The sequence below is a fragment of the Coniophora puteana genome, assembly GCF_000271625.1.
Source record: "Coniophora puteana RWD-64-598 SS2 unplaced genomic scaffold CONPUscaffold_18, whole genome shotgun sequence".
Classification (NCBI taxonomy): Eukaryota; Fungi; Basidiomycota; class Agaricomycetes; order Boletales; family Coniophoraceae; genus Coniophora; species Coniophora puteana.
Genome location: NW_006913070.1, coordinates 612,224 through 637,920, shown reverse-complemented (window position 1 = coordinate 637,920; position 25,697 = coordinate 612,224). Strand labels below are relative to the sequence as shown.

Here is a 25,697-nt window from a genome sequence, read left to right as displayed (position 1 = left end):
CATGCACCGATCGTATCCCTTGCGTTATGAAAGCATGTCGCAGGTCGTCGGGCGTGACGAAGACCCTCTACTCGAGTTGGGCCCGTGGCTCGTTGGGCACGTGCCAGGCTATCAGGCGCCTAAGCACTCTTAGAGAGACGAGCGACAGACCTTAAATGTGTCTGTGATAGGTCGTGGGGCCATGGTGTCGCTGATGGGGAAGAGGCTCGAGCTCGACGGCGGCGCTGGCGTACGTAGATGCTCGACGGGGGTCTTGCGCGTGCGACGGGGATCGAAGAGGCTGATGTAGCAATGGGATTGGAAAAGTACGTGTTTCAATCACGGAGGGGAGACGGAAGGGAGAGGCCTCGCAGAGCGGAAAGGCAAGATTGGACGGAGGAAGGGGGTACACCCGTGGAGGATGAAGACTACAGCTCACGTAGAAATGCAGCAGCGGAGGGGCAAGCTGAGATGATGAGGGTACTAAGGGAATGCATGTAGGGTATACCGAGAACGACGCGGATAGGTTTGAAGGGGCTATCCTCTACCAGAGAAAGATCGCATACGTCAAGTAGCTAGCTGAGCGCGGGCCGAGTGTTCCGTAGAGCGAGGAGATCGCCATGCGAACTTGCCGTGCGATACCCGTAGAAGAGGGCGCTGTCTACACGCTTTCTAGAGCATAGTACAAGTAGATGGGAAGGGTTGAACGGGACATGGATGAAAGCAAGTGAGCAAAGGTTGTAAAATCGCAGGAGCGTGGGCAAGGTGAGGGTTAGATCAGACGGACACTCGCCGTGCCGGGCAGAGGTCTGACTCCCAGGACCAAAACGGCGCGCATATATGCACGTCGTGGTCTCCGTGGGCTACCTGCGGAAGGGAGAGGAAGTCAAGGCGAGCTCGGAGTACTACGGTGTCATGCTTTTTCGGGCTGGGCGACAAGGAGAACGAGAGGGAACAAAAGGACAGAGGCTGAGAGGGAGTTCGACAGATGAAGTGTGCGAGTATTACAGCACAGATCGCTTCTTGGGGCAGATACTCCAAACCAGGGTCCGGGTGGAAGAGAGAGGTGATAGTAAGAAGGTGAACCTAGTGAGCGGAGTTCGGCAGGGGATCGCGGATGTCTTCACTAACTAAAGCTCTCAAAGAGGTCAAGAGACGTTTGGGCGAGCGCGTTCTGGATCGAGGGGCATCGTCAGCATAACCATGACATTGTCATTGAGTGTTCTGTCCTTACCAGCCTCCAGGGGCAGGACTTGTCGACTAGTCTGTCCAAGAATGACAACATGGAAAATATTACTGTCGCCGACCCGTGAGAACATCGAGACCCCGGCCAGCAGTGACCAGGACCCCTCCAAGTGCCCATTGAGCCTTCCCAACACCCCAAAGACGCCTATCCTCGTGTGATTTCCAACCCCGGTCTGGTCAACGAGCTCCGGTGCTACCGCATCATGTTAGCCATCTTCGGTGGTCATGGCTAGGATAAGTCCACATCACATAGCTTCAAGTTCAGTTATCCCTCGTCACGATACCAATTGCAAGCCATATCCTTCTTTCGCGACATATGGCTAGCTCTCAGCTTCCTGACTCCTGATCTAGGTAACCGCTCTCCAACGGCATCCACATGAACTTGTGCATGAGCGAATAAAACAATGGGTACACCTGGCTTAAGAAGCAGCGCACAGTGTTGTCGGTGCGTCTTTCCTTTGAGACTTACATAAATAGAGTACACTTACTTGACCTCATAATCGACCACTCAGACGTTATGGAGCGCTCACATCCATAAGTGTAGTCGAACATGATCAGCTCCAATACACTAGCACCGACGATCTATGGCGTCCAGCTCCATGAAATGCTGCATGTGCAGTCCACGCCATTCTCGCCGCTGACGGGTTGCACAGTGACACCCGCTTGATCTCTGTTTCACAGCTCTCCACGTAAGCCGAGCAACCTGATTCTTTCGATGAATCTTCCTAACCCTTCTACTTGTCCAACAGTCGCCTCATGGTCTCGGTCGACGTGCCATCATCGCTCCCTTTTAGCCTGTCCCAGAGGGACGAACATTCACGGATATGGTTCTCGAGTACCCTCCAACTAAGCACGTGGAGGCCGAGCAAGAAGGTGAGATTTCAGCGAACATTCAGTTATTATCTCTTTCCTTATTCCGACTAGTTGACCCGCAAAACCGCAACACCTGTGCATCTCGTGATCGCCACAGTTCAGGCTCCACGTCGCCTGTAGAGCTCACTCAATGTATGATTCGTCTCGAAAGGCCCTCAAATGAAACGGCCTTGCTAAACACTCTTGGCTCTATCGTCTCTCAGGATCTGTAGCTCGCTGGTTGTGGTGAGCCTTCTTGTTTGTTCGTGAACACGACGGCACATTGAACTCGAAATCGCTGCTGGCAGTGCTGCTTCATCCCGGCGTTTCACAATCGCTAAGATACGTATCTAGACACGTCGCCCTACTCTGTACTGTCGGTTGCCACGAACGCGTTTCCGACATAAATTCACGCATTTAGCTCACTCTCCTTCCTGTGTACATGTAAGCCGTTCGATACAGCAAGATCCTGTGCGCTTCCCAATTAGAAAGTGCGCATTTCCTCTTCCCTGACTTCCGGTTACAGAACGCATCTCGATCATCTACCTGTGCATCAGGGAAAACCGCCAACGTGCATTGGCACCAGCTTGGTAAGGTTGGTGTCGAGTCAGTCATATTAACAGGGCTGGACGTAATAACACCATTGACATCAATCAACCCCACTGGCAAGGTGGCCAAATAACACGACCGAATTGGCCACATTGGACTCAATTCGGTAGGAGAGGAATCTATTGCTCACACTTATTACCGGATAATACGAGAACAGGAATGCATTGGCCAATGTACTACTAGTACTAGTACTAGAATAGATGTATAGTACATTACGAGAAGGATAGAATGAAAGAAACACCATAACTACTCATCCATAGCGTCGAGATCAATCATACTGAAAGTCGATGAGGCCTTTGCCTCGACAATCTCACTGTAAATAGAACTGAGGCTGGTAAGTATTACAGCAATAGAGGAGGGACTCGGAGCCGACAAATAAAATATACGCACCCCATTTCTTTCAGAAGCTTGTGCATGAGCCTATGGTACTTGGTATCGCTCTCGTTCATCAGTCTATCGAGCGTCTTCGTGAAACTGGCGTAGGTAGTGGGGACGTCGGCAGTCTGCTCAAAGCTTGCATCCCGCTTTGAAGGGTCGGTGTGATTATCAAGAATTGCGGAACGAACCTACGGAGCCATCACGTCAATAGAGATATAAATACGTCCGACAGCATGATTGATAGACGACGTACGGCAGTGGCTGCCAGCGCCAGCATCGGCGAAGGCAGCTCAAGCTCAGATGCCTGCGGACCGGCCAGGATGCTAGTGAACTGCGAACGGAACTTGACGCCGGCAGAATTGGGGCCCTTGAAGAACGCTCCGCGTAACGTGTTGAGGACAGCTGGGTGCTGGAACGGTAACCCCGGGTCGGGTTTATGCTAGGTAAATGCATTAGTATAAGGAAAGGCCATGTAAAGGACGACGTACAGTGGTTTTATTGAGAGGGAATATGAACTCGTTGGTGACAGTGAGCTCCTCGAGACGTTTGTTGTCGTTGGGTCGTATGCCATACTCCTTCACTGTGTGCTTAACCGCCACCTTTTTGACATCCGTTCGGTAGATGGACAGGCGGTTCAAAGCCTGCATGTTCATAACCATCAGCCGAGCACCCACATCACAGACTCGGATAGGGGGATGGGATGAGGACATACAACAGATGACATCGTTTTGCGGTACGACAGGTCCGCCTGTAACCGGGTCACGATCTCTGCACCTCCAGGGTGTCGAGTAGCAGCCGTGGTGACAACGTCATACATCACCTGTCTTGCGTCTGCGGGGAACGCGTCAGTGATCAAGAGCGACTGGTGGGCGATGTCAAGCGAGGCAGCAAGGATGCTAGTAATGACAGGACTGGGTTGACCGCGTAGGTTGCATTTGTTGGTACCAGACCGTACAACATGGGTAGACACAGGCCAGTTAGCGTCCTCGGAGGATGGTTTTGGGGCAGCAGCAGTAGCACCATCGTTAGAGGTGCTGTCAGCTGGCTCGGACTTGACACGAGGGCGCTTGGCAGACACATCGCTCAGATAGACGTCGAAAGGAATCAAGTGCGGACACATACCTCGTACTCCACCTGAGCTGCACGCTTGGCGGACAGCGACTTCTTGCCCTTATTGACCTTGCACAGCTGCGGCGACTCTACCTCCTCGTGGTCGCCTTCTTGGTCATCATCGGAATCAAGGGGAGGGATAGCAATGACGGTGGTGCTACCACTCCGGGCACTGACTTTGGAGCTGGCGCGTGACTGAGACTGACTAGCCCGTTTACCTGAGGAGGCAACGAGTGGTGCCTTCGTGCATATAATATCAGTGTAGCGCACATGTAGGTACTCAATACTAGTACTCACCTCATTTCCTATATCAACATCCTCCAGGTCATCATCCGGTTCGATATATTCTTCATCTTCCTCCTCTTCGGCGGCGGGGTCACCATCCTCGTCATCAGCCTGGGCTTGCGGAGCCTTCGGAATGGGAATGTTGGGGGTACTTGTATCATCGGCATCGGAATCGTCAGTGTCGGGGATGCGGGCCGGGCGACCTGACATTGAAGTGAATAATATACTTCGAGTGCTTGGGGCTGAGGACTGACCTTTGCGTGCATCGCTCTTCTTAGTCCGAGCCACTGCCGAAGACCCCCTCTTCACTTTCTTGGGCCCAGGAATGGCTACGTTGTCGGCCGGTGAAGAAGAAGCAGAGCGCTTCTTCTTGGGTGGAGACGTACGGTGGTTTGCTGCGTATCCAGCCTCAGGATAAAGCCCAGGTCGTTGGCGTCTCCAGCCTAGGAATGAGTATCACGGTGAGGGTAGCGCATGCAGAGGTAGTGTCTGTCGGAAACTCGAAAATAGCATCACAATGTATTGCAATGCCCCAATAGAGAACCTCGCTTACAATCCCATCACAATGGCAAAGTCGCCGTTGGAATTGTCGGTTACAGTCGTTACAATGTCGATTACAATTATCATAGCAACGCGCTCCAGACCCGGTCTTGCCGGAGTTGCGACGGCATTGTGATGATATCTGAATACACTTTTCTTATCGTAGAACAGTAGATAAGATAGCACCGTGATAGCATTGCAACGATCATTGCAATGATAAGCCGATCGGTTAGAAAAAGGGAATGCAGGGTAGTTATGCCCTGTACTGTCTAATGCAACGCACGCTTACTGAATGCTGTATTGTTGTTAACCGTTGTAATACTGCTGTGATCTGGATTCGAACACGCGACATCAGTTAATGGGGGTTACAATTGAGTTACTTACCTGGAGCATACTTTCCGCTACGCCACGACAGCACTTACACTATACTTAACTTTGTTACTTATATAGGGACCTTAGAGTATGCAGTATACCAAATAGTCAAGCTAAGCAGACCGAAGTCTCCACTCTATTCATTGAAACGCAGTTGGAGGCACTTTGTTACTTGTATACGAACAATGTAATTCTATAGTTGTAGGTAATGCGAGGGTAATTATAGCTGCGGGACCGCTTTTTGGCGTGTAACACGGCCACCACGAACAACAGGAGCAGGGTGATCAGAGACAATGACAGTCGCGGGAACAGATGCTGAAGCAACAGGAGCAGCAGCAGGAGAAACGGCAACGGCAGCGGTAGTGCTACGAGAGGACTGTCTCTTAGTCTGACCCCGTCCTCGGCCAGTTTTACGCCCAGCGGGAGCACTAACACTGGGGGCTACCACAACGGAGGGCCCCTCCTTGTTAATATCAACCTGAATCTCCCCGTTGACATTAGCGCCAACGTCAGCTGAGACGTCATTTGACTCTGTGATCGTGCCTAGCTCCACAATTTCATCCGTCTGCTCGGCCTTAACCTCAGCTGACTCAGATGGCATGTTCATGGCAGCCAATGCCGCGTTGATGTCGTCCGTGAGGTCTTCGTTCAATGGCGGGGCTGGATCGCTGGTGTCGGATCCAGTGCCGAAGATATAATGATCTACTTTCTTGCGGATCAGCTTCAGATGGGTTCCTTCCCAGTAAGTTACCAAAATCCGCTTCAACGCGTCAAAGAAGCCCTTGTAAGAGATGCCGGAGATCGCGCCGACACCGTCTTTGGAGAACTCATTGTCGGGAGAGCACAAGTAGATCACCTAATGTAAATAGCATTAGCATATAGGCTATGTTGCGACCGGATATGAAATGCATGACTTACAATTATAGCGGCAAAAGCGAACGCGCCAGGGGTCGAATGAGTCGCATTCCATAACCTGGCGTTCCGATGGGGACCACCAATGGGTGGGCCGCTGTGATCAAGCGACGTAGGACCCCACAGAATGACCTTGAGGACCTGCCAAGAACACCACAACAAGTCAGCAAGCGGATACATTCGACGAGCGCAGACCGTACCTTGGCAAGCGGCTCCCAGTTCGAGAACGGAGTTGACATGCGCACAACACCATCTGTGAACAAGATGGGCGCCCAGAGCTTATACTTGAAGGGTTTCTTGGCATCACGCGGAACACCCAGCATGTCTCGAAGCTGTGGAACGTCCTCGCGGCCCTTGAACTTCGTGCTGAACCAGGTCTCTTGAGCTCCCGGGATGCCAAGCACGGTTACCGCCCTCCCGCGAACCTTGTGAATCTCGGTGGACCTGACCTTGTCCATCGAGTTCTCGAACTGAATAAAACGAGTGAGATTGAAGTATACATACAATAATACCGGAAAACTTACCATCGTGATGAGCTCGTTGGTCTGACGAGAGCGTCGAGACACCTCGGGCAGGACATAGATGATCTCGTAAACATTAGCAAATATGTTGTCCTCGGGAGAGAGGAAACGATCGGGGTCGTCAGGTTCAGGAGAACCCGCAGGAGGGTCAGGAAGCATGAAGGTGTCGCGGCCAGGAAAGAACGGCTGGACGAAGGCAGCGAAGAACTTTGCCCGAGTCGGCACGTCTGCGAGGGGATTCAGCACGGGCTCGGCAGGCGCTTCTGGCTGCGGGGCGACTCGGCTTTGTCGATACGTCTTGAGCAGTGTGCTGGCCTGCTGCTCCTGCAAGGCGCGAAAGCCGTCTCGCATGGAATCCACCTCAAGCTGCATTTTCTTGAGTGCCTGTAGAGCTATCAGCATGAGTTACGAGGAATCATGAATGTACGTACCTCAGCGTCTTGCTGTCCATCGTTACAACGGCTCGCACTAGACAGAATGCCTGAGGTAGGGATCTCGCCTGCTTCCTGAGTCTCGTCGTCGCCGAGATCAGCGAGAGCAGAGGCTGAACGACCGCTGATAGGTGGCATAGAGAGGAGAGACGAATGATTGAAATATAGAGGAATGTATCAAGTGAGATTGACCAGGTCAGAGGAAGATGGGGAACGAAAGCACTCACCGAGATGTCTTTTATGCTCCTTCAGCTTGTCTGACCCTGGCCATACTGTGCAGCAGCTCCTAGTTGTTAAGCGATGGCAAAGCCATCAGTTTGTTTGACGATGGCTATGTCAGACCCTTGAGGCGTGAACGGCCCGAAAGAAAACCTGTGTGCTGTATAGAAATTCCTGGTCAGAAAGTGCAATGAAAAACATGAGGAGAGAATGTTACCGCAGGTCTCACAGTCAATTGGCTGGAGGGGAACAAAACCCGGACACGTGTAGATGTGAAGATGTGCTGGATCGCCTCGTGCGGACCACACGTATGCGTGGCCTGCCTTCGTAGTTAGAGCCGCACAGGGAAAAAAAACGAGGATCAGCGGGAATGAACTCTGGAAGCTCACCTCAGAGACTTCGGCACAGTCGATTGTGTACCGCTGCAGTGAAGGTTTGTTGTTCCTTCTGGAAAGCAGGCGATAAGCAACGTCAATTTCCATCTATGGATTGTAAACGCACCTTTCCATGCACACGGTGAGGCCTGACCGATGCTAGAGCCGTAATAACAGATGCAGCACGCAGCTGAGAAAACCAATCAGCAAAGGCGATCGTAGATCACCAGCAGGATCAAAAACTCACGAACGGGACACGGGGCTGGCCGGCAGGAGTGGTAGATCTTACCGCCGTAATGAGAGGACACTGCATAAACAAAAGCCGGTGGCGATGAGTAGGCAAACGCAATGCACGAATAATCTACCTTTGTGATGTGCCTGAAGACACAATATCCGCAGACGCGTTGATGGTGTAGTCCGAGGAGAAGCATGCGAGTACGTGGTGGGTGGAGGAAGCTTGAGTACAGGTTCGCCTCATTAGTGGGGAGCATGTGCAGGTGGAGGAAGCCCATCAGCGACTTGTCCTCAGGAAGCATGGGGGAGTAGGCGAATGGCGGGGAACGGTCCGCTGTCGAGAGCATGGGCGGGTGCCAGAACGTGTTGCCAGAGCCGCGGAAGATGTTGTACGAGGAAAAGAAGGGGAAGTCCATCGACGAGGAACACGAGTGCGATGCCGAAGAATAAGAATAGTTATATGAAGAATAAGAAACAGCAGACGATGGCGGCTCGGGTACAGAGCCCGTACTCGTGTGTTGGTGCTTCGTGGTGCACTGCTCGTTGTTGTCCTCAGAATCAAGGACCTCGGCGTGTGCGATGATACGACAATGGCAGAGTGGTGGGATGTGAAACGGGAGTAATCGACCTAGTGATGTTTCCACCAGTGACAAGGAGTGGGAGTCGCGTCAGAAACTCCAAGAGAGAAAAAAGTAGAGAATGAGCGCACCAGTAATACCGCAATCAATGCAGGCTAGTAGTGTCCCGCCTTCTTATGCATGTCATCCATGCGAAGGAACATGTCCGCGTCTATTGTGTCGATAACAAGATAGTCGCCAGGAGATGTTGGGTCTCGAGCAAGCGCGGCGCCTCGTACGATAGATTCAGTAGAGAAAACTTGAGTGTCGGCATGAGGGCGTGCTCGAACCCGCCAGAAGTTAAGATGTATGTCCTTTGCCAATCGATGGCCGGTTGGAGCATCGTATGGGTGAATGAGGGCAAGAGGGTAGGCGAGATCGCCTATCGTAACCTTGAAGAGAAATACGAGGCGTCCAAAGATCTGCTTGTTCCCGTGCTGTATGATCACGCAATCGTATCGAGGGCGGCCGAAGAACATTGGACTACATCGTAAGTAATCGGTGTGCATGCACCAGTCGACCATAGATACATAGTCGACTTTGACGAAACGATACTCAACGATCTGGATGTAAGTTATAGTCCATTAGCAATGTCAGACACATTTATGCATTCTTCTGTGACGCACCTCGTCGTCCGGCTTCAGCTGTATACGTTTACCTCCAGGGAGCCTTTCTGCGGGTACGGTCGAGTTGATATAGTAGCCGACCTTGATACGGAAGCGCTGGAAATTGTTATCATCAGCGTGATGGCCTTCGACTACAGCAAACGTCGATTGGGCCTGGGACGACCCGATGTAAATGCCGTCGAAGGTTTCGCACCGCGCCACTGAGCCGTTCTCTTCAACCTCCTCGGGATTCGTGAACAGGAGCTGATAATCGTCGAAGCTCTCGATCTGTTCGCGAATCCATGAGCAGACCAGTTGGTCGTGCTCCATGCGGAGAATCTACATAGATAGAAGTTAGCTCAGAGCGATTCTAGCACCATTCAGAAGATCCATGTACCTGCTGGGCGAAGTTCTTGAAATTTGTATTGAACTGATACCAGTCTTTGAGCGGCCCGTGCATCTTCTCATTCGGTTTTGTATCGAAGTTTCGTGTGACGCCTTTGGCTAAAATGTCGTCGAATGAGTGGTCGCGGGTATGGTTTTTGATGAAGTTCCAGTTTTTGTCTGATGTCCTCTTGGTTTTCTTAATATACGCCTTTTGAGAGTGTTAGCGACAAATTTATCTGTGAATGAGAGCGAAACCCACGTCTAGAAGCTTTGATAAGATCAAAAGGGCTTCTCTCCCACATTGAAGCGTCTCCTCTGTGTGGACGTCGAGGGTCAGCCACATGTCGAACTCGACATATGCTCGTATGCAGCGAAGAAGAAGGTACGCGGTGGAATGGTTTTCTTTGAGAATGACGCTTTGACATGTAAACGTCAAAAGCTGAAAATGTTAGAGACGTTCATAAATATCCGGATGCAGGGATCTACTGTACCTTTGAAATATCTCGATGTTTCACGCCGTCGTTGAAGGAGATGTCAACAACATTATCGAAATGGTTAAGGCCGCGCCATCGAGGAATAGAATCGAAACTGAGAATAACCGCATTAGAAAAGAGAATCAGGAAGAATGTGAGCGTACTTGTCGTCGACTTGAGCAACTGCCTCTCGCCCAATATTGCTGAGAGCCTCCTGCAACTCTCCCCAGAGATGAGCGCCAAACATCCCTTCATGGTTCGCGTGTAAAGGGTCGAAGCTGAGGGCACGATGTACGTCGGCACTCTCGACGGCGTTGAATGCGTTCTAGAGAGATGCAGATTGTTAGTGCAAAGGTATGGTAAGCATACGAGCCACATAAACATACATCGATATCGCGCAGCCCCTCGGCCATCAAAGTCTCCTCCCCTTCCATTCGAGACTGGTTCCGGGCCTTTTCTAACGTGGCGATCACGCCGTCTCGCGTTCGAAGTGGGTATACAGGTCGGTTTGCGACGTTAGAGAGTTCCTCCCGCGGTATAAGGCAGATGGGGCACGGGTACTTGGCCTTGACGCCGCGAGTAAGAGCCATAACAGATCTAAGTAATACAACTAAGTACGGTTTCGTGAGATATTGATAGAGACTCACTGTTCTTCGTAGTCTGCGGAAAGTATGAGGACACGGGGATAAAACTTACGATGAACATCGTCCCAGCATCGAATCCAACACCCGGTCTTGGAGTGTGCGGCAATGTCTTCGAGGATCTTCTCGAAGGACTTGTGCCACACAACATTCTTGAAGGCGGCCCAAGGCGGTTTGTTGCGTTGTCGTTTATCTTCTTTGACCTTTTGTTATATCAGAGTCTGATCGTATTTACGCAACATGTGAGCACTTACTATTGGTAACCATCCGACGACTCGACCACCACCAAATCCTTCCCCATTGCGGATCGATGTCGGGAGGTTTGCTATTCGGGCGACGACCGGATATCCCTTGGCTCGTCCGAACGACGACAATTTTGCCTTATCCGCGTACAGAATGTACATCAGCGGTTTCCCGTCGTCAGGAATTTGATCCTATATATAAGTTAATGAGATGTAAGTAGAGCTTTAATGACGAAATGAACACTTACCTGTAGATTCCAAAACGCGTCGGCCGTCCATGGTTCGTCAATGAAGCGAACAAACTTTTCTCCGTTCCATTTGGAGAGCCGCTGCGCGTCGAAGTTGAAATGCGGCCCGATGCGAGGATCCTTCAAGAGATCACAGGCCCAGCCCCACAGCGAGCGATGCCACATGTCGAATGTTCGTGGTTCGGGCTCATCCTGGTATTGGACAGAAACCTCCTCCTTTTGCCACTGAACATGTTTATTCATGAGTGCAGGTGCTTACTACAGAACAACAGTAATAGTAAACGAACAGGGGTGATGCGATGTCCAACAGCGTTCCAAATCTTGCGGAGTTCCTTCTCGCTTTTGATGTTGAAGGTCTCGCGACCACTGCCGACGCGTTGCATGAGCTTGATCAAACGACTCGTTTGATCCTTGCTCAGCGACGCTTCAAGGGCGAGCTCGGCGACTTCAAAGTCGAGTCTCGACTCGAAGGGACGCCATGGCTCGCTCACGGTGGGAGGCGGAGGCGGGGGAACGAAATGGCGGCGTGTAAACTGGGAGAGTGGTGTTGTTTCAGTGGGCAAGCGACTGTGGGGGTGGTATTCGACCCGAATATCGTCGGTTTCACGTTCTGATGGAGTAGGTTGCCCTTTGGACAACACATCAGCACTATCAGACTCTAGGTATAACAGCTACATTACCGCTGTGGTGCTCCGGCGAGTCGGGCTGAACGTCGCTCATGAAGCCAGTGACATCGTGGTCAGATTCCCAAAGATCGTCTACGAAGTCAAGAAAGCACGAGCATTTAGGCAACACCCGGCATATAACATGTAGAAAAAGACTTACCTCGAGGTATAAAGCTTGTACTCAGAATCGGGATGGATGAGGAGGCGACTGGCTCGGTGCGGGTACGATTTTCTTTATGGTGAATAGAGCAGTCAGCGAGACAAAGTGATGATAGAGGTGATGCCACGCACCTTGTTGGATCGAGATAGAGACCTGGGTGTCGTGCATTATCCTGAGCTTGCGGATGGTGCACGCCTTCTCATGGCGGGAAAACCCCTGGGGGTGAAAGTCGTCCGCGCAGTACTCACAGATAACGCGTCCGTCAGCCGTATACTTCAGCTCTCGCTCGTCATTCGTCCCCTTCGCGTTGCCCCTGGAATTGCGAATTGGACCCATTACGTCTGTGATGGAGGCTCTGAAAAGGATAGAGGTAAGCTGAATAGATAGCGAGACGACCTGGGAGAAGTTTCGTACCCGGAGGGCGTCGGACGGGTTGAAAAGGGCGTGGACGCTGTGTTTGATGGCGAGGACACGCAGAGCCCGCATTGCAAGGCACAACAATGACCGTGGCAATGCTCTGATCAGCGATTGGGATCGATCTAATCTTATCTCCGCTGAACGCGAGTCGTTGCAATGCTATTTTGATACGCCAAGCCTCAATGTAATTATCGACGTCTATTCTAGTGCATCGCAATAGGCGTGAGAATGCTATCACAGCCGAGCGTCATTGTAACGGATTTAGTAAATTTCCGACATCGGTAGGACTTACTGGCCTCTTTGTTTGCACGGCTCTTACTTTCCCTTTCGCCTAGAGGGGGATTGTCAGATTGTTGATTGGCCACGCCAGCGTTGGCCTGTGCGGCGACTCGATTCTGACGGGCTTGAGCAGATCGCTCAGCAGCCGTCAAGGCCTTAGGAGGCATAGGAAAGCACTGCAAGAGCAGATGAGAGCAAAACAATGAGGGACCAAAAGACGCGCTCACAAAGGGTTTACAGAGGGGAGAGAAGGGGGAGATGGTGGTGGTTGGGAAGGAAGGCGGTGGTTGAAAACGGGGTGGCAGCGGGCAAGTCAACAAAGAGGGGAGATGCAGACATATGATTGTTGGTGCCACCATGGTTTCGCGCGGCAGTGGATGGCGGGCTGGACATGGTGACAGATAGGGGCCACTGGTTGGTGCTTGTCTTCACGTCGGTCAGGCGAGCAGAAAACGGTGATAGCATGGTCAATGGCACAGGAAGATAATGTATTGCGAAAATGAGAGAGTTGAATATTCTGCTTCTGACGGACGGACACCTATCAATGTTTCCTCCTCACATACCGCCCATTTCCTCGGCTATATTCAAGTTGACCCCATCAGCTCTCACCACACCACGCAGAAACGAAAAGATAAACTTACGAAGCCTCCCTCTCAACGGCACGCCTCTTGTCCCTGTGCATCGCGCTCGCGCGAGCATTAATCGCGTCCACCTCCGGCGTGCTCGGAAATCCAATATCCCAGTAGCCTGGTGGTGTCTTGGCGCGCGGCCAGTGGTACCGGTGTTTTGAGATCGCCTTTTTGTGTGCCTCTATTTCGTCCCGCTTGTTCTCGGCTTCGTCGTCCTCTGAGGGGTTGCGGAAGGAGTTGCGATGTTTCCGGTGCGACGAGGACGCTGCTCCGAGTCCGTGCTGTTCCTGCTGTCTCTGTTCCTTGCGAGGGGTTGTCGAGGGTGAGCGCCAGAGTGGCTGCTGCAACCTGCGCGGCATCGGGCCGACATTTTCATAGTACTATACACAAACAGATTATTGGTTAAGTTTAGTCTGACGGAGCATGTGAGAAGAGACGCACTGCACGACAGCACTCGCAGTCACCCGCATCCATGTGTCGGCGCTCTTCACGGTTCCGCACAACACTGTCGTATGCGTAGGCGCAGCCATCATTGGCGTCGGGGTTGATCATGAATGCTGAGTTGATGGTCAATGCTTTCTGAGTCCTAAGGGCGTGTGAGTCATTCTTAGGGACGCATGAGGAATGTTGGAGTAGGGGCGCACCGAGATGGGCGGAGGAAACCACGGCGTGTCGGAGAGTGATGGTGCACCGTGGCGCGCGGAGGCTGAGACTGTGGCTCGGATTTCATAGGTGTCGCAGTGTTATGTGCTAACGTGGACTGGTCAGTGAATGGAGAGACAGATGGTGTACGAAAACTGAGGTACCAGAGATTAGTACGTGATTGCTCGAGGTAGGTGCAGGGGAAATGCCCAGTCGACGTGAGACATTGACAGCTGACGAGTCTATCAAAGGCACAGTAAGTGATAGCTATCAAAGAGAGATAGACGAGGTAGGAGAGACGCACCACCCAGAACCTTGGGCTCCTTCTCCTCAATCTGCACCGTGACTTTGCCTTTATCCTCCTTGTTCGCCAGCTTCTCCAACCTACGCATCACCCTCCGCACCTCTTCGTGCTTGCCTTCATTGAGGGTGTTGACGAGCCATTTCGTGAAATCCTTGTATCCATTAAAGGCCTCCTGCTGCTTTTCGACTGCCTGTTTAGCTTTCTCTTCTGTTTCCTCCTTGGCATCGAGGAGGACGTTGTACTGTTGACGGATGTGCGTGAGCTCGGTTTGGAGCGAGGTGACCTTGGCGCATAGAGCAGCATTCAACCCAGCTGCAGTCGTGGCATTGGGAGGCATTGGACGTCGTCTAATGAACAGCGATGGCGAGTCACGGTGTTGGAACGCACGAGCACTAAGTCTCGTTTCCCACGGTCTTGGAGGTCAACGTTCAACAATCCTCGCCGTCGTTCGGCTAATTTCCGCATCAGTGATGCGGAAATTAGCCGAACGACGATGACGGTGGTTTGTCCTTGCACAGCCACTCTGCTGAGCGCTGAGTCCGCTCAGCCCCAACTTGAACTCTCAGGCAGCCCTCCACACTCCAACGCGGACACGCATAGGAGCAGCACACCCCGCCGCAGCCAAGGACCAACCCGTCCCACCTTGAACGCACCGGTCGTGCTCGTAGCCAAACAACGACGGCGAAAACCAGGCCAGACTCAGGCTTACGTGCACCTCGGGGCTCCTCGCACCCTGGCTCGGAGCACCCTCTGCACGTCTTCCACGCCCTCTGCCCGTCCTCTCGCGTCCACCTTGTTCGGCTCGCCCTCAGCCTGAGCGTGCTCTCGCCTACCCACTTCGCCGTCGTGCGTACCCACCTGACACTCTCGCGTTTCCACCTCGCCCTCAGTCAATTCAAGTTGCCCAGTGCCCACGGATGTCGATGCATCGCGGTCCCGTTGTACTGAGAGAACTTTATGGAGAGTAGAGTACTGGGCCATCCAAGTAAGTCTTACAATTTGGGCTGACCTCACCGCTGTTAACGTTCCGCGTCATTCCTCAATCATTCCTCCCTTGTTCACTCATTCTTCCGCGCCCTTCACGCACCGTTCTGCGCGCTCTGCGCACCCCCACTGCTGGCGTACCCTCTTGGCACCTCCGTTCGCTTGTCACTCCGCTGAACGCGCTCACACCCCAGGCGTGCCCGTCAACGCTCATTCGTACGTCGTAGATGTTGTTTGCTTCTATTTGCACCTTGGACCCAGTGGGTCCGACTCATTGTCATCCGTATGTTTCTTCAGCACCATCTCGCCGCCTCACCTGCTGTCTCGCCCTCGCCACCTCGTTGTCTTATCCGTTGGCGATCATGGCCGGTATACTCAATGTTTCCCGTGCGACTGTTCAGTACATTGCTAGTCCTATGGTTTTGTACTGCTACAAGATGTGGTTCTCGAGAATTGAAATGAATCCTCTCACTTGCGTAGGCAACTGACTCATTGATCCTTGACTTGCAGACTCGCTCTCGCTGTTGTCCTCCTCCTTCTCATCATCAGCTTCATTGCCCGTATCAGTCTCCTTCGTGCCATCACCCTCGTTATGGGAGGATAAGTTGACGCCCGACTCGGAAGTATCACTGTCATCAGAGTACTCTGTCTCTGTGATGTCCGCAGCTGCGTCAAGTTGTGCTTGGTACTCTGTATGTGTGAAGCGGGCCTCTGCTTGTGTTACCGGGCGGCCATCCCACGGCTGGCCAAAACGCTCCAGAGGGAGCCCCAGCCTTCGTCGACGGGCTTTCTCGTCATCAAATCTACTCTGCTGCATGATAGCGTGAGTTGGGGCAGCTGGCAAGTATGAATACGTACATGTTTTTTCATGTATATCTCTATCGGTTCCTCGGATTCAGAATGCGACCCGCTGACATGGCCCGTACGCTTGTCATACTCCAACCAGGTCTCCTCGTCTGGGTCATCGCTTGGCCAGTCACGAGGATCCACACCTACTGGCCGCTCCCCCCACTTGGTGACGTTGGGCATCTTGACATATCTCGGCGAGTCCATGGTGTGAGTGGGCGTCCACAATGTGGTCAACACATGGGTGGTATATTCCTGTCCATTACATGTGAATGTACTCCACTAACATGTGAAACATGTAGACTTTCGAGACGCGTTGCACGCGTGCTCATTTGGAGTTTACCTTCCCTCTCAGCCCTTTTCACCCTTTTGGACTTGAAGTGCCAGTGCCAGTGCCATCCCCACTCCAAGTCCATGTCTTCGAAGTCACAGAAATGCCCAGGTTGCTTTCGAACGTTCGCACGTGGATACCTCAACCACTTGGCCCAAACTTCCAACCCTGAATGCGTCAAGGTTCGCGACCGCCTCGACAGCTATATCCCTCAAATGCTGGAGTTGGATGACCTCTCGTCTGCACCGGTCGATGCTCCTCATGGTCTTTCAGGCTCAGACCATAATGTCACACCCAACATCACGGTGGGAATAGATGGTCCCACAGCGGAGGTAGCATCGTGTAGCGGCGGGCCAGATAGTGTTGACATTCATATGAATGAGGCCAGTGGTGCGTGTGTGATGGTTTGTCGGTGCAACTGTGCTTAAGTTGCTGACTCCTATGGCATTGTAGAATGTGTTTACGAGCCGGAGGAGGATGACGGAGATGATGGCGGCCCAAATGTTGATGTAGACGCTGATGTTGATGTTGACGAAGAACTGGCCGATGAAGTAGAACAAGAACACGGCTGGGAACCCCCTGTTTCTGCCGCCGGTGATCTGTCTTTAGTGGGCGAATTCTCTGACGAGCATGACTCAGACCGTGCCCCTAGCCCTTCCCAGGCAAACACAGCGCCGGCAGCTCGCGAGCATGCACAGCGCCCTCTGCGACAGGAGCCATATATCACACCATTCCCTACGCCTTCTGCAGCGCAGCCTATAGATACTCAAGGGCATGCGTACGATGCATACACCACCTCGATCAAGGGCTGTAACGGGCAGGCTGATAATGTCTGGGCGCCATTTGCTTCGCAAACAGACTATGAAACAGCTCGTTGGGCCAAACTTCGTGGGCCGGGATCGACTGCATTCACGGATCTCCTGAAGGTTCCAGGGGTATGTCCTGCCCTTTCCCTCACAGTGTCCATACCAACTCAAGCATCACGATAGGTTTGTGACCGCCTTGGGCTGTCCTACCAGAATAGCCAGGAGCTTAACAAGATAATCGACACTCAAATACCTCACCGTCGCCCTCGGTTCAAGCAAGATGAGATAGTCATTGCTGGTGAAGCATACGACGTCTACTACCGTGACATCATTGAGTGTGTCCGCGCTCTCTACGGCGATCCAGATCTTGCCCAGTATCTAGTGTTCCAGCCTGAACGGCACTACACTGATGCTGATAAGACTTCGCGGCTGTATCACGACATGCATACTGGCAAGTGGTGGTGGGAGACGCAGGTGAGTACCTGCCATATGTGTCCTTCGCATTACTCACAGCCGCTCTGGTGTGTCTGCAGAAGCAGCTTGAGGAAGAAAAGCCTGGAGCTACAATTATCCCCATCATCCTATCATCCGACAAAACCCAAGTCACCGTCTTCCGCAACAAGTGCGCCTACCCCCTCTACATGACCATCGGAAACCTGCCAAAGGAGATTAGATGACGTCCATCATGTGATGCCCAGATTCTCCTCGGGTACTTGCCGACAGCACGTCTGGATCATGTCACCAATGATGCTGCTCGGCGCCGCTGCGTTGCAAACCTGTTTCACGCCGCTATGGAACTGATCACCAAGCCGCTAGTGAAGGCCGGCTTAGAGGGTCTTGTCATGGCCAGTGGTGACGGTGTGCGCCGGCGTTGTCATCCCCTGCTGGCCTGCTATGTTGGCGACTATCCCGAGCAGGTGCTTGTCACTGCAACAAAGTATGGTGAATGCCCCAAGTGCGAGGTCTCTTCCAACGACCTTGGTGACGCTGATCCCAACGCCCCATATCGGGATCTCAAGGAAGTTCTCGATGCCTTGTCCCTCTTTGACGGCGATCCTCGGGAGTACGCACAAGCCTGTCGTGACGCCAAGATCAAGCCCATATATCACCCCTTTTGGAGGGATCTGCCATACTGCGACATTTTCCAGTCCGTCACTCCTGACGTCTTGCATCAGCTTTACCAGGGGATGGTCAAGCACTTGATTTCCTGGTTGAAGTCTGCCTTCGGTGAAGCAGAAATCAATGCTCGGTGTCGGCGTCTTCCCCCCAATCACAACATCCGTCTGTTTCTCAAAGGTCTTTCCTGTCTCCAGCGCGTTAGTGGTGCCGAGCACGCTCAGATCTGTCGTATCCTCCTGGGGCTCATTATTGGACTCCGACTTCCGGATAACCTGTCACCTGTCCGCCTGCTCAGAGCTGTGAGAGGTCTCCTGGACTTTCTATATCTCGCCCAATACCCCTCACACTCCGAAGAAACGCTCGACCTTTTACGCAATGCCCTGGACGATTTCCACCAGAACAAGGATATCTTTGTCGACTTGGGCATCCGTGACACATTCAACCTCCCAAAGCTCCACTCCTTCCTTCATTACCTACGCATGATTCGACTATTTGGCACAACAGATAACTACAGCACCGAATATACCGAACGTCTCCATATAGACCTCGCCAAGGATGCGTACCGTGCTACTAACCACAAGGATGAGTATGCCCAGATGACCCGCTGGCTCGAGCGTCGCGAGAAGATCATGTACCATGACCGATTCATCCGCTGGCGCTTATCCGGGGGTACCACCACAGTGCATTCACTCCGACCACGTCTCCCATCCCTTCAATATGTCCGACAGTTCAAGATCGCGAAACATCCGTCAGCGCGCCGTGTTTTCTTCACGACTCTTGCAAGCGCATATGGTGCTCAGCATTTCCATGCCGCCCTAGCCCGCTACATTGTCCTCATGAACAATGCCGGCTCGTCAATCACTCGCACCGCCCTCGAGAACAAGGCCGCCAGTCTGGTGCTCAACACTAGCTCGGTCAATGTTTTCCACAAGATTCGTTTTATCGACATCGACTCTGATGGCAATCCATCGCCTGTCACGGCTGATGCGATCCATGCTCGGCCTCAACGTCAAGACGCTCGCCACACCGATATACCGTGTCGTTTTGACACGGCACTAATCACTCGAGAGAGGGACAGTGGCACAGAACGGGCAACTGGTGTTGCAGGTAAGCCTCATTACTACTGCTACATGTTAATGTGCTACTTAAACTAACACACTCTGCCACCATGGGGAAAGGATATTGCGTTGCTCGCGTTCATGTCATCTTTTCCATCAACGACACAGCCCGCTCACGCATGTTTTCACCGGCCACCAATGCAGGTGTTCCAAAACACCTAGCTTATGTCTCATGGTACACCGCCTTTGGTGAGACCCCTGACCGTCATCATGGTCTCTATCCTGTTCGGCCTGAAGTTCGGAATGGTGAGCATTTAGTCAGCATAATTCCGGTTAGCAGCATAGCACGTAGTGTGCACCTATTCCCCAAGTTTGGTCCGGTCGCTCCTCGTGATTGGAGCAGCAGCAACGTCTTAGATCTATGTCCCTCGTTCTTCGTAAACCCCTTCACTGATCGCCACGCTTACATGTCACTTTTTTGATATTACTCTACATGTCTCGATTGGAGTCACTTGGCTGCCATTGGTACAAATTAATGAATGGTTTAGTGTATTGGCTGTATTGGTATGAGCGAGATGCCATTGGGCCAACTTGGCGCCAATTTGAAAATGTGGTTTTTCCTGATGTGGTTGGCGGTGTCACACGAGACTTCATAGCCTCGGTTACCGCATTAGTGCAGCCTACGGGTCACCCCAACAGTCCTCGAACCCTCGACATGCCTGAGCCACCATGTTCTCTGACAAAACAAGCGGTTCGCGCTGATTATGGTGAGCGTCTAGTACGAGTTTTAGTGGAGGGAGCTCTTCTGATCATGAACTCAACCATGTTAACTAGTACGTGTACTCTTCATGCAGCTTAGGCGTAGCAATTCCAACGGTTATTCGTGCAATGGTACCATCATTCATTGCCATAGATCCCTACTTGTGGTGTGGTGCTTCCCACACAAGAGCTTCGATGGTGGGCTCCCGTGTGGGGCAAGTTGCTCCCTCAAAGGCAGCGTGCAGCGCAGCGTTTGGGGGGCTCGCTGTATACGCTCGGGAAGAAGCCCCTAGGTCATTGTTCCAGAGAGACATCTCCCGATCTGCGTGCCAGGACCTGTTATCTTGACACACGCTTGTCCGCATGCCAGCGTGTTCTTTATCAGAGGGTAACAGGGCTGTGGCCATGGCTGTGAATGGAAGGAGCGGTGTCACATTTAGCGCTCACCGATCTCTCCGGCGCTAATCTCCAATGCCTTGCTGTGGTCGTTTCGCCAGCTAACTCATGAAGTTCCATACTGAGTGCTATAAAGGTAGCGAGCTTAATCTCCGCCCTGGACCCTTGGCCTGATGCGTGTGTCCACCTAAACCATCAGACCCTACCCCAAAGACAAGAATAACTCGGCGTCTAGTAGGTACATGCTGACTCCCGAGCGCTTGAGTGTTCGGCATAGGCCATTCGCCGTGAGGCGTTCCCACAGCAGGTACATATCTCCTGTGCGCGCTCAGATCTCAGACTCGAACCACCATGAGCACCAGCCAGACAAGTAAATCCATCGATTTTTGCCCGTTATCTCGCTGACGATGGGCTCAGCAACACAGATCAACCAGAACTACTGGGAGAAGTTGACCCAGGTATGCGCTATAGGCGCCGTTTACGACTCGAGAGAGCGCGAGCCCCACTCCAAGTGCTTTGAGGGCACCCGCGTCGAGCTCCTCCAATCGCTCAGGAACATAGTCGAAGAGTCGGGTCCGGAGAATAAAAAGATGGTGTGGGTCTCGGGAGAGTCGGGCTCAGGCAAGTCCACCGTAGCGCATACGTTTGCAGATGAGCTCCGTCAGCAGAAGAAACTCGCAGGAAGCTTTTTCTTTTCCAGGAAGCATACGAAACGCAGTACCTTTGACCTTGTACCCCTTACCCTCGCCTATCAGCTTGGCCTACACCATCACCGCGCCCGGGAAATCATCACGAAAGCAATTGCCGACGATCCGGGTCTCCTTACTCCCGAGAAGTCGCGTCAAGATCAGCTAGAGAAGCTCGTCATTGAGCCTCTCAAACAGCTCGCGCTGACTTGGGGAAAGACCAAGGGGATGGCTCTCATCTTCGACGCACTCGATGAGGGTACCACCAGAGACTCGAATACACAGCACTTTAGGGACTTCATAGCGACCCTCTCCGCTCTTCTTCGGAACGCCTCCCTTCCTATTTGTAGCATTATCATCTTCAGCAGGGCATATCCTGAGATCAGAGTGGTCATGCGCAGTCGTTATCTCTCAGACATAACGGCGTTTGTACAGGTTCAAGACAAGGACTCTAGTGCGGATGTCAAGCACTACCTCCAGCATGAACTGGAACGGATCTACGACGAAAATTTGTACGAGGATGAACTCATGGATCCAGACTATCCCCACTGTCCCTCACCCAGCGATGTCTCTTTGTTATCAGAGCGAGCCAACGGTCGCTTCATCTTTGCAGTGACCATAATCAGACTAATTGAACGGGTCAAAGCTCAACCGCAGGAACGTCTCTCCCTGGTCTGCAGCATGCTGCGCGGGAGCAAGCACCTTGTGGGAGGAGATATCAACCGTCTTTATTTGTCGATTATCGATGGGATTGAGTCTTCCATTCGTACTACTGGACTGGAAGTGCTCTTCCGTATCATTCAACTTGCCGAGCCCCTCTGTCCCATCGAGCTGCGCCGTTTTTTCGGAGAGGATGTTTACACGCCTCTTTTGCCTTTTTCAGCCATGATGTCGATTCCGGCTTCCAATTCACTCGATCCAGTTCGGCCCTTTCACACTTCGTTTAGCGATTTTTTGCAGATACAGATGGAGCGCACCGGGCTCACCGGTCCCGAAGTGCACAGATTATTGACTGACCGTTGTTTTAGCGTCATGGCGGGTCTCCTGAAGCGAGACATCTGCGGACTTGCAAATCCCTCGCTGTTCCATACCGAAATCTCCGACTTCGCTCAGAGACGGGACAAGAATATTCCTCTGGCTCTGAGATATGCTTGCCGACACTGGCTATACCACCTTCGTCAGACTACGCCGGATGACGAAATCTCAGGACGTCTTCTAATGTTTGTAGAAACGAAGGTTCTCTTTGCGATCGAAGTCTATGCTCTGCTTGGCGAACTTGCGGCTGGCGCCAAGATACTCAGGGCTGCTCGCAAACATGTCACGGTAAGAGTGGAATCGAGCTTTGAAGGATGTCACTTTCTAATTCAGCGATTCAGGGCTGGGCTGAATCGCTCGTTCCCCGCAATGGCGACATTCTGACTCTGCTCCATGATAGCTGGCGCTTGACTCTCGACTTCTTCGATCCCATCAGTGCATCCGCTCTCCATGTCTACGAATCAGTGCTCGTTTGCTCTCCCGCCGAGTCGCAGATACGGCGTGTATATGGGCATGTACTTGCAGAAGCAACGGTCTTCGTCTTTGAGGACGGATTGGATCCGCAATGGAATAAAGTGATACGCATCGTGCAAATTGATGACAAGTTTGGTGAACACAACGGTGGGGCCTTCCGGCACGTCCACTCCGTCGCTGTGTCTCCAAATGGTTCTCAGGCTGTGATTGAGTGCAGTCAGGTGATAGTACTACTCGACACAGCTACAGGAACAATCATCACATCGTTACCCAAGGAAGAGCTTGGTAGCATCAAATTCTCTTACTACAGTGGCAGTTGTATATGCCACACTGGTTCACGGATAATCATGACTGCCCCATCCAAACCGCTTAGGTGTCTATTGTGGCAGCTCTCTGACAAGTCAATAACATCTTTCGATCTGCCGCTAGACGCTTATCCTTTTAGCCTCGCCTGTTCTTACGATGGACGCAAGATTGCCATTCTGGGTACCAACGTTAGAGACACGTATAATGACAAATGGCCTTGCGAGGGTTTGAAGGTCACCGTCAATATATATGATGCAGAGACCCGCCAGCAACTTTCTCACTGGATACATCAATCTCAAATTCTCATCGACCCGAGGTTGGAATTCTCGCTCAAAGGTGATTGGCTGATGGTGGATACCCAGCGCGAGGACGGGATTTTCATTTTGGATACCACAAACGGTCAGCTGCTTTGGCATTTCCGCTGTAACGGCCGCGTCGCCGATCACCTCTTCAGTCCTTACGGGGACTATATCCTACACGCATGGAGGTGGGAAACCTCGAGCCCCTACAGCTTTCACAGCATACCCGAGCGCAGTGCACCAGACTTACACTCATGCTGCGGCGCCGTCAGAGGGTGCAAACCAACTGCAAGCGAAGAGCGAGCGGCGTTTACGGATCACATACCAGAGTGCGTTGTCGACGATGACAACAAAACAATAGGGACACGAATTGGCGATAATGTTTTCATGCATCCCTGGTCAGACCGTTCAGATTCAAGTTCACATCACACAGCACCAGATAGGAGCCTTTGGCGGCGTCTTTCCGAGGGGTGCTTTCACGTAATCGAACAAGGGCACGACTTGCTCGCAATCGTTGATATGGTGCAAGCGAGCGCTCAAGGGCATCCGCGGCCTGTTCACGTTGCGGAGAACGAAGATACGTCTAGAAGTTGGTGGCCAGATGACTGGTCTTCCGTTGAACGCTCCGATCAGGGTGACATGATTGCCTTCGAGCTAGAGGACAGTGAGGAGGATGCTAACGGCGACTGGTCCACTCGCTACCATATCTATGACACCATTTCTATCACATACCAGTGCGAAATCCTGCTAATGGACCTTCTTGAAGCCACTGGAATGGAAAATGGCTATAGTCCAGAATTTCCCTGCTTTTCACCCAGATCTACGTACTTTGCGTTAGCCGTTCCGAACGACGCAGGTTTTGCTTTCGGACTATGGAACTCCCGGACAGGCGAGCACCTGGGAAGCACATATATGGATATAACTCTCGACGGCAAAGATTATCTTACCCTTGTGTCCAGCATTCATTTTTCGGAGGATGAGACCGTAGTGGCAGTGGTTTATGGTTTTCCTGAAGACTCGATCGAGCATACCGACCTTACAATTGCCTTTATATCTCTGGAACAAGGCAACGTCAAGCACGTAGCATTAATCCCAACTCCGGATGAAAAGATATCGTTTCTGAACGGGAGAACGCTAAAAATCATATCTGTGACTCGGGATTCGGTTGACTGGTGGGGCCGATACGCGGGCGATTTTACTGTGTATCATCTTCAGTGGAGGAGAGCAACATCAGAAATTGTCACAATATCATCTGTGAAAACGAGAGCGCATGGGTTGGTCTCGATCAAGCATACCCCAAGTTTACAGACCATCCAGTCATCAGGAAAAACCTATGCGTGGTAATTCCCCATAAGTGTCTCATATTTCCTATAGTTGTCCAAAATCCGCCTAATTTTGGTAAATTTTTCATAACTTGGGCAAGCAGAAAACTTTACAAAACACTGCAGCCCCCCCTTGGTCGTTGTGATAACTTTGCTGAAATCTCTTGGAATTTTGATAACTTTTATCGTTCTCATAGCCCAGGTTTCCCCACATTGGCCTCTGACCAGTTTGAATTAATCGGATAGTATTAATGGCGATACTACTAAGATCAGTGTAAAGTAAGGTAGGGCATTAATGAATGTATGTCGAAGATATGGCAGGTGTAATGCGAGAACGTATCAACACGAGAGCTACTCATCCGCCATCTAATCCCAGCCTGAGCAGACTTGCAAGAGAATCTCCTTTACCTCTTGTATTGCCGACCAGTTTTGGTCAATGAGCCACTGCAGTACGTACTCACGATGAGTGACAAGTATGATAGATGAGACAATGAAAATTACACACAGGCATCGTAAATATTGTTCATGGCATGGCGGTACTGCCTCAGTTTATTCTGAAGTAAGGGATCCATCGAGACTCAAAGGTTAGACTTTATCAGAATAGTCATAATAGTTGATACAGGACTCACCTTTGTGGTCGACTTGACGGGCTTGTCGTCATCTAAATCAGCTACCATGTCCACCACCACTTGCACCAGCACCAGCACTACCCCACGTCCCCGCCCCAAACAACGGCGACTCACTCCTCGCCACAGGCGAGGGAAGCTGCTGCATCCCCGGCGCCGGTGCCACGCCAAATGCCAGAGAAGTCGCGTGCGAGCGGTGTGCCTGCACCTTGCGGAACATGGCGACAGACATGCATTGCGACGTGTCACTTGCCGCGCTGTTCTCTCTCGGGCGCGGGCG

At 52.0% G+C, this 25,697-nt stretch overlaps 10 protein-coding genes across 10 annotated transcripts; 4 read left to right on the top strand and 6 right to left on the bottom strand.

The window, feature by feature from the left end:
• Positions 1 to 819: 819 nt before the first annotated feature.
• Positions 820 to 1,292, top strand: CONPUDRAFT_77722 (uncharacterized protein; the record flags this gene model as incomplete). The annotated part of the gene is made up of 2 exons (XM_007776795.1): positions 820 to 1,068; positions 1,224 to 1,292. The coding sequence occupies 2 exons, from the start codon at positions 820 to 822 to the stop codon at positions 1,290 to 1,292; spliced, it is 318 nt and encodes a 105-aa protein (XP_007774985.1).
• A 1,639-nt stretch (positions 1,293 to 2,931) lies between these two features.
• CONPUDRAFT_159699 (uncharacterized protein) lies at positions 2,932 to 7,372 on the bottom strand (the record flags this gene model as incomplete). Its single annotated transcript, XM_007776794.1, has 14 exons — positions 2,932 to 2,998; positions 3,076 to 3,251; positions 3,317 to 3,502; positions 3,552 to 3,704; positions 3,776 to 4,129; positions 4,186 to 4,413; positions 4,471 to 4,661; positions 4,713 to 4,770; positions 4,845 to 4,901; positions 5,639 to 6,226; positions 6,289 to 6,423; positions 6,483 to 6,752; positions 6,807 to 7,187; positions 7,235 to 7,372. The coding sequence occupies 14 exons, from the start codon at positions 7,370 to 7,372 to the stop codon at positions 2,932 to 2,934; spliced, it is 2,982 nt and encodes a 993-aa protein (XP_007774984.1).
• Positions 7,373 to 7,843: 471 nt separating this feature from the next.
• CONPUDRAFT_169821 (uncharacterized protein) lies at positions 7,844 to 8,509 on the bottom strand (the record flags this gene model as incomplete). Its single annotated transcript, XM_007776793.1, has 4 exons — positions 8,193 to 8,509; positions 8,075 to 8,134; positions 7,955 to 8,017; positions 7,844 to 7,900 (listed from the first exon to the last, which is right to left on the bottom strand). The coding sequence occupies exons 1-4, from the start codon at positions 8,475 to 8,477 to the stop codon at positions 7,844 to 7,846; spliced, it is 465 nt and encodes a 154-aa protein (XP_007774983.1). The 5' UTR covers positions 8,478 to 8,509.
• Positions 8,510 to 8,794: 285 nt separating this feature from the next.
• CONPUDRAFT_93684 (uncharacterized protein) lies at positions 8,795 to 12,435 on the bottom strand (the record flags this gene model as incomplete). Its single annotated transcript, XM_007776792.1, has 12 exons — positions 8,795 to 9,241; positions 9,305 to 9,622; positions 9,681 to 9,878; positions 9,930 to 10,109; positions 10,162 to 10,258; positions 10,308 to 10,468; positions 10,530 to 10,740; positions 10,791 to 10,987; positions 11,039 to 11,218; positions 11,275 to 11,499; positions 11,562 to 11,932; positions 12,231 to 12,435. The coding sequence occupies 12 exons, from the start codon at positions 12,433 to 12,435 to the stop codon at positions 8,795 to 8,797; spliced, it is 2,790 nt and encodes a 929-aa protein (XP_007774982.1).
• A 997-nt stretch (positions 12,436 to 13,432) lies between these two features.
• CONPUDRAFT_66547 (uncharacterized protein) lies at positions 13,433 to 13,994 on the bottom strand (the record flags this gene model as incomplete). Its single annotated transcript, XM_007776595.1, has 2 exons — positions 13,433 to 13,804; positions 13,866 to 13,994. Coding segments are annotated over 2 exons (501 nt in total), but the record flags the coding sequence as incomplete, so codon positions are not given.
• Positions 13,995 to 15,784: 1,790 nt separating this feature from the next.
• On the bottom strand, positions 15,785 to 16,407 carry CONPUDRAFT_159695 (uncharacterized protein; the record flags this gene model as incomplete). Its single annotated transcript, XM_007776791.1, has 2 exons — positions 15,785 to 16,165; positions 16,213 to 16,407. 2 exons carry the CDS (start codon positions 16,405 to 16,407, stop codon positions 15,785 to 15,787), a joined length of 576 nt encoding a protein of 191 aa, XP_007774981.1.
• A 207-nt stretch (positions 16,408 to 16,614) lies between these two features.
• Positions 16,615 to 19,996, top strand: CONPUDRAFT_93688 (uncharacterized protein; the record flags this gene model as incomplete). The annotated part of the gene is made up of 5 exons (XM_007776790.1): positions 16,615 to 16,921; positions 16,985 to 17,466; positions 17,521 to 17,811; positions 18,036 to 19,563; positions 19,635 to 19,996. The coding sequence occupies 5 exons, from the start codon at positions 16,615 to 16,617 to the stop codon at positions 19,994 to 19,996; spliced, it is 2,970 nt and encodes a 989-aa protein (XP_007774980.1).
• Positions 19,997 to 21,076: 1,080 nt separating this feature from the next.
• CONPUDRAFT_66762 (uncharacterized protein) lies at positions 21,077 to 21,985 on the top strand (the record flags this gene model as incomplete). The annotated part of the gene is made up of 1 exon (XM_007776610.1): positions 21,077 to 21,985. A coding segment is annotated over one exon (909 nt), but the record flags the coding sequence as incomplete, so codon positions are not given.
• Positions 21,986 to 22,036: 51 nt separating this feature from the next.
• CONPUDRAFT_77719 (uncharacterized protein) lies at positions 22,037 to 24,813 on the top strand (the record flags this gene model as incomplete). The annotated part of the gene is made up of 2 exons (XM_007776789.1): positions 22,037 to 22,678; positions 22,732 to 24,813. The coding sequence occupies 2 exons, from the start codon at positions 22,037 to 22,039 to the stop codon at positions 24,811 to 24,813; spliced, it is 2,724 nt and encodes a 907-aa protein (XP_007774979.1).
• A 475-nt stretch (positions 24,814 to 25,288) lies between these two features.
• Positions 25,289 to 25,637, bottom strand: CONPUDRAFT_159692 (uncharacterized protein; the record flags this gene model as incomplete). The annotated part of the gene is made up of 3 exons (XM_007776788.1): positions 25,289 to 25,345; positions 25,421 to 25,479; positions 25,535 to 25,637. The coding sequence occupies 3 exons, from the start codon at positions 25,635 to 25,637 to the stop codon at positions 25,289 to 25,291; spliced, it is 219 nt and encodes a 72-aa protein (XP_007774978.1).
• Positions 25,638 to 25,697: the final 60 nt, after the last annotated feature.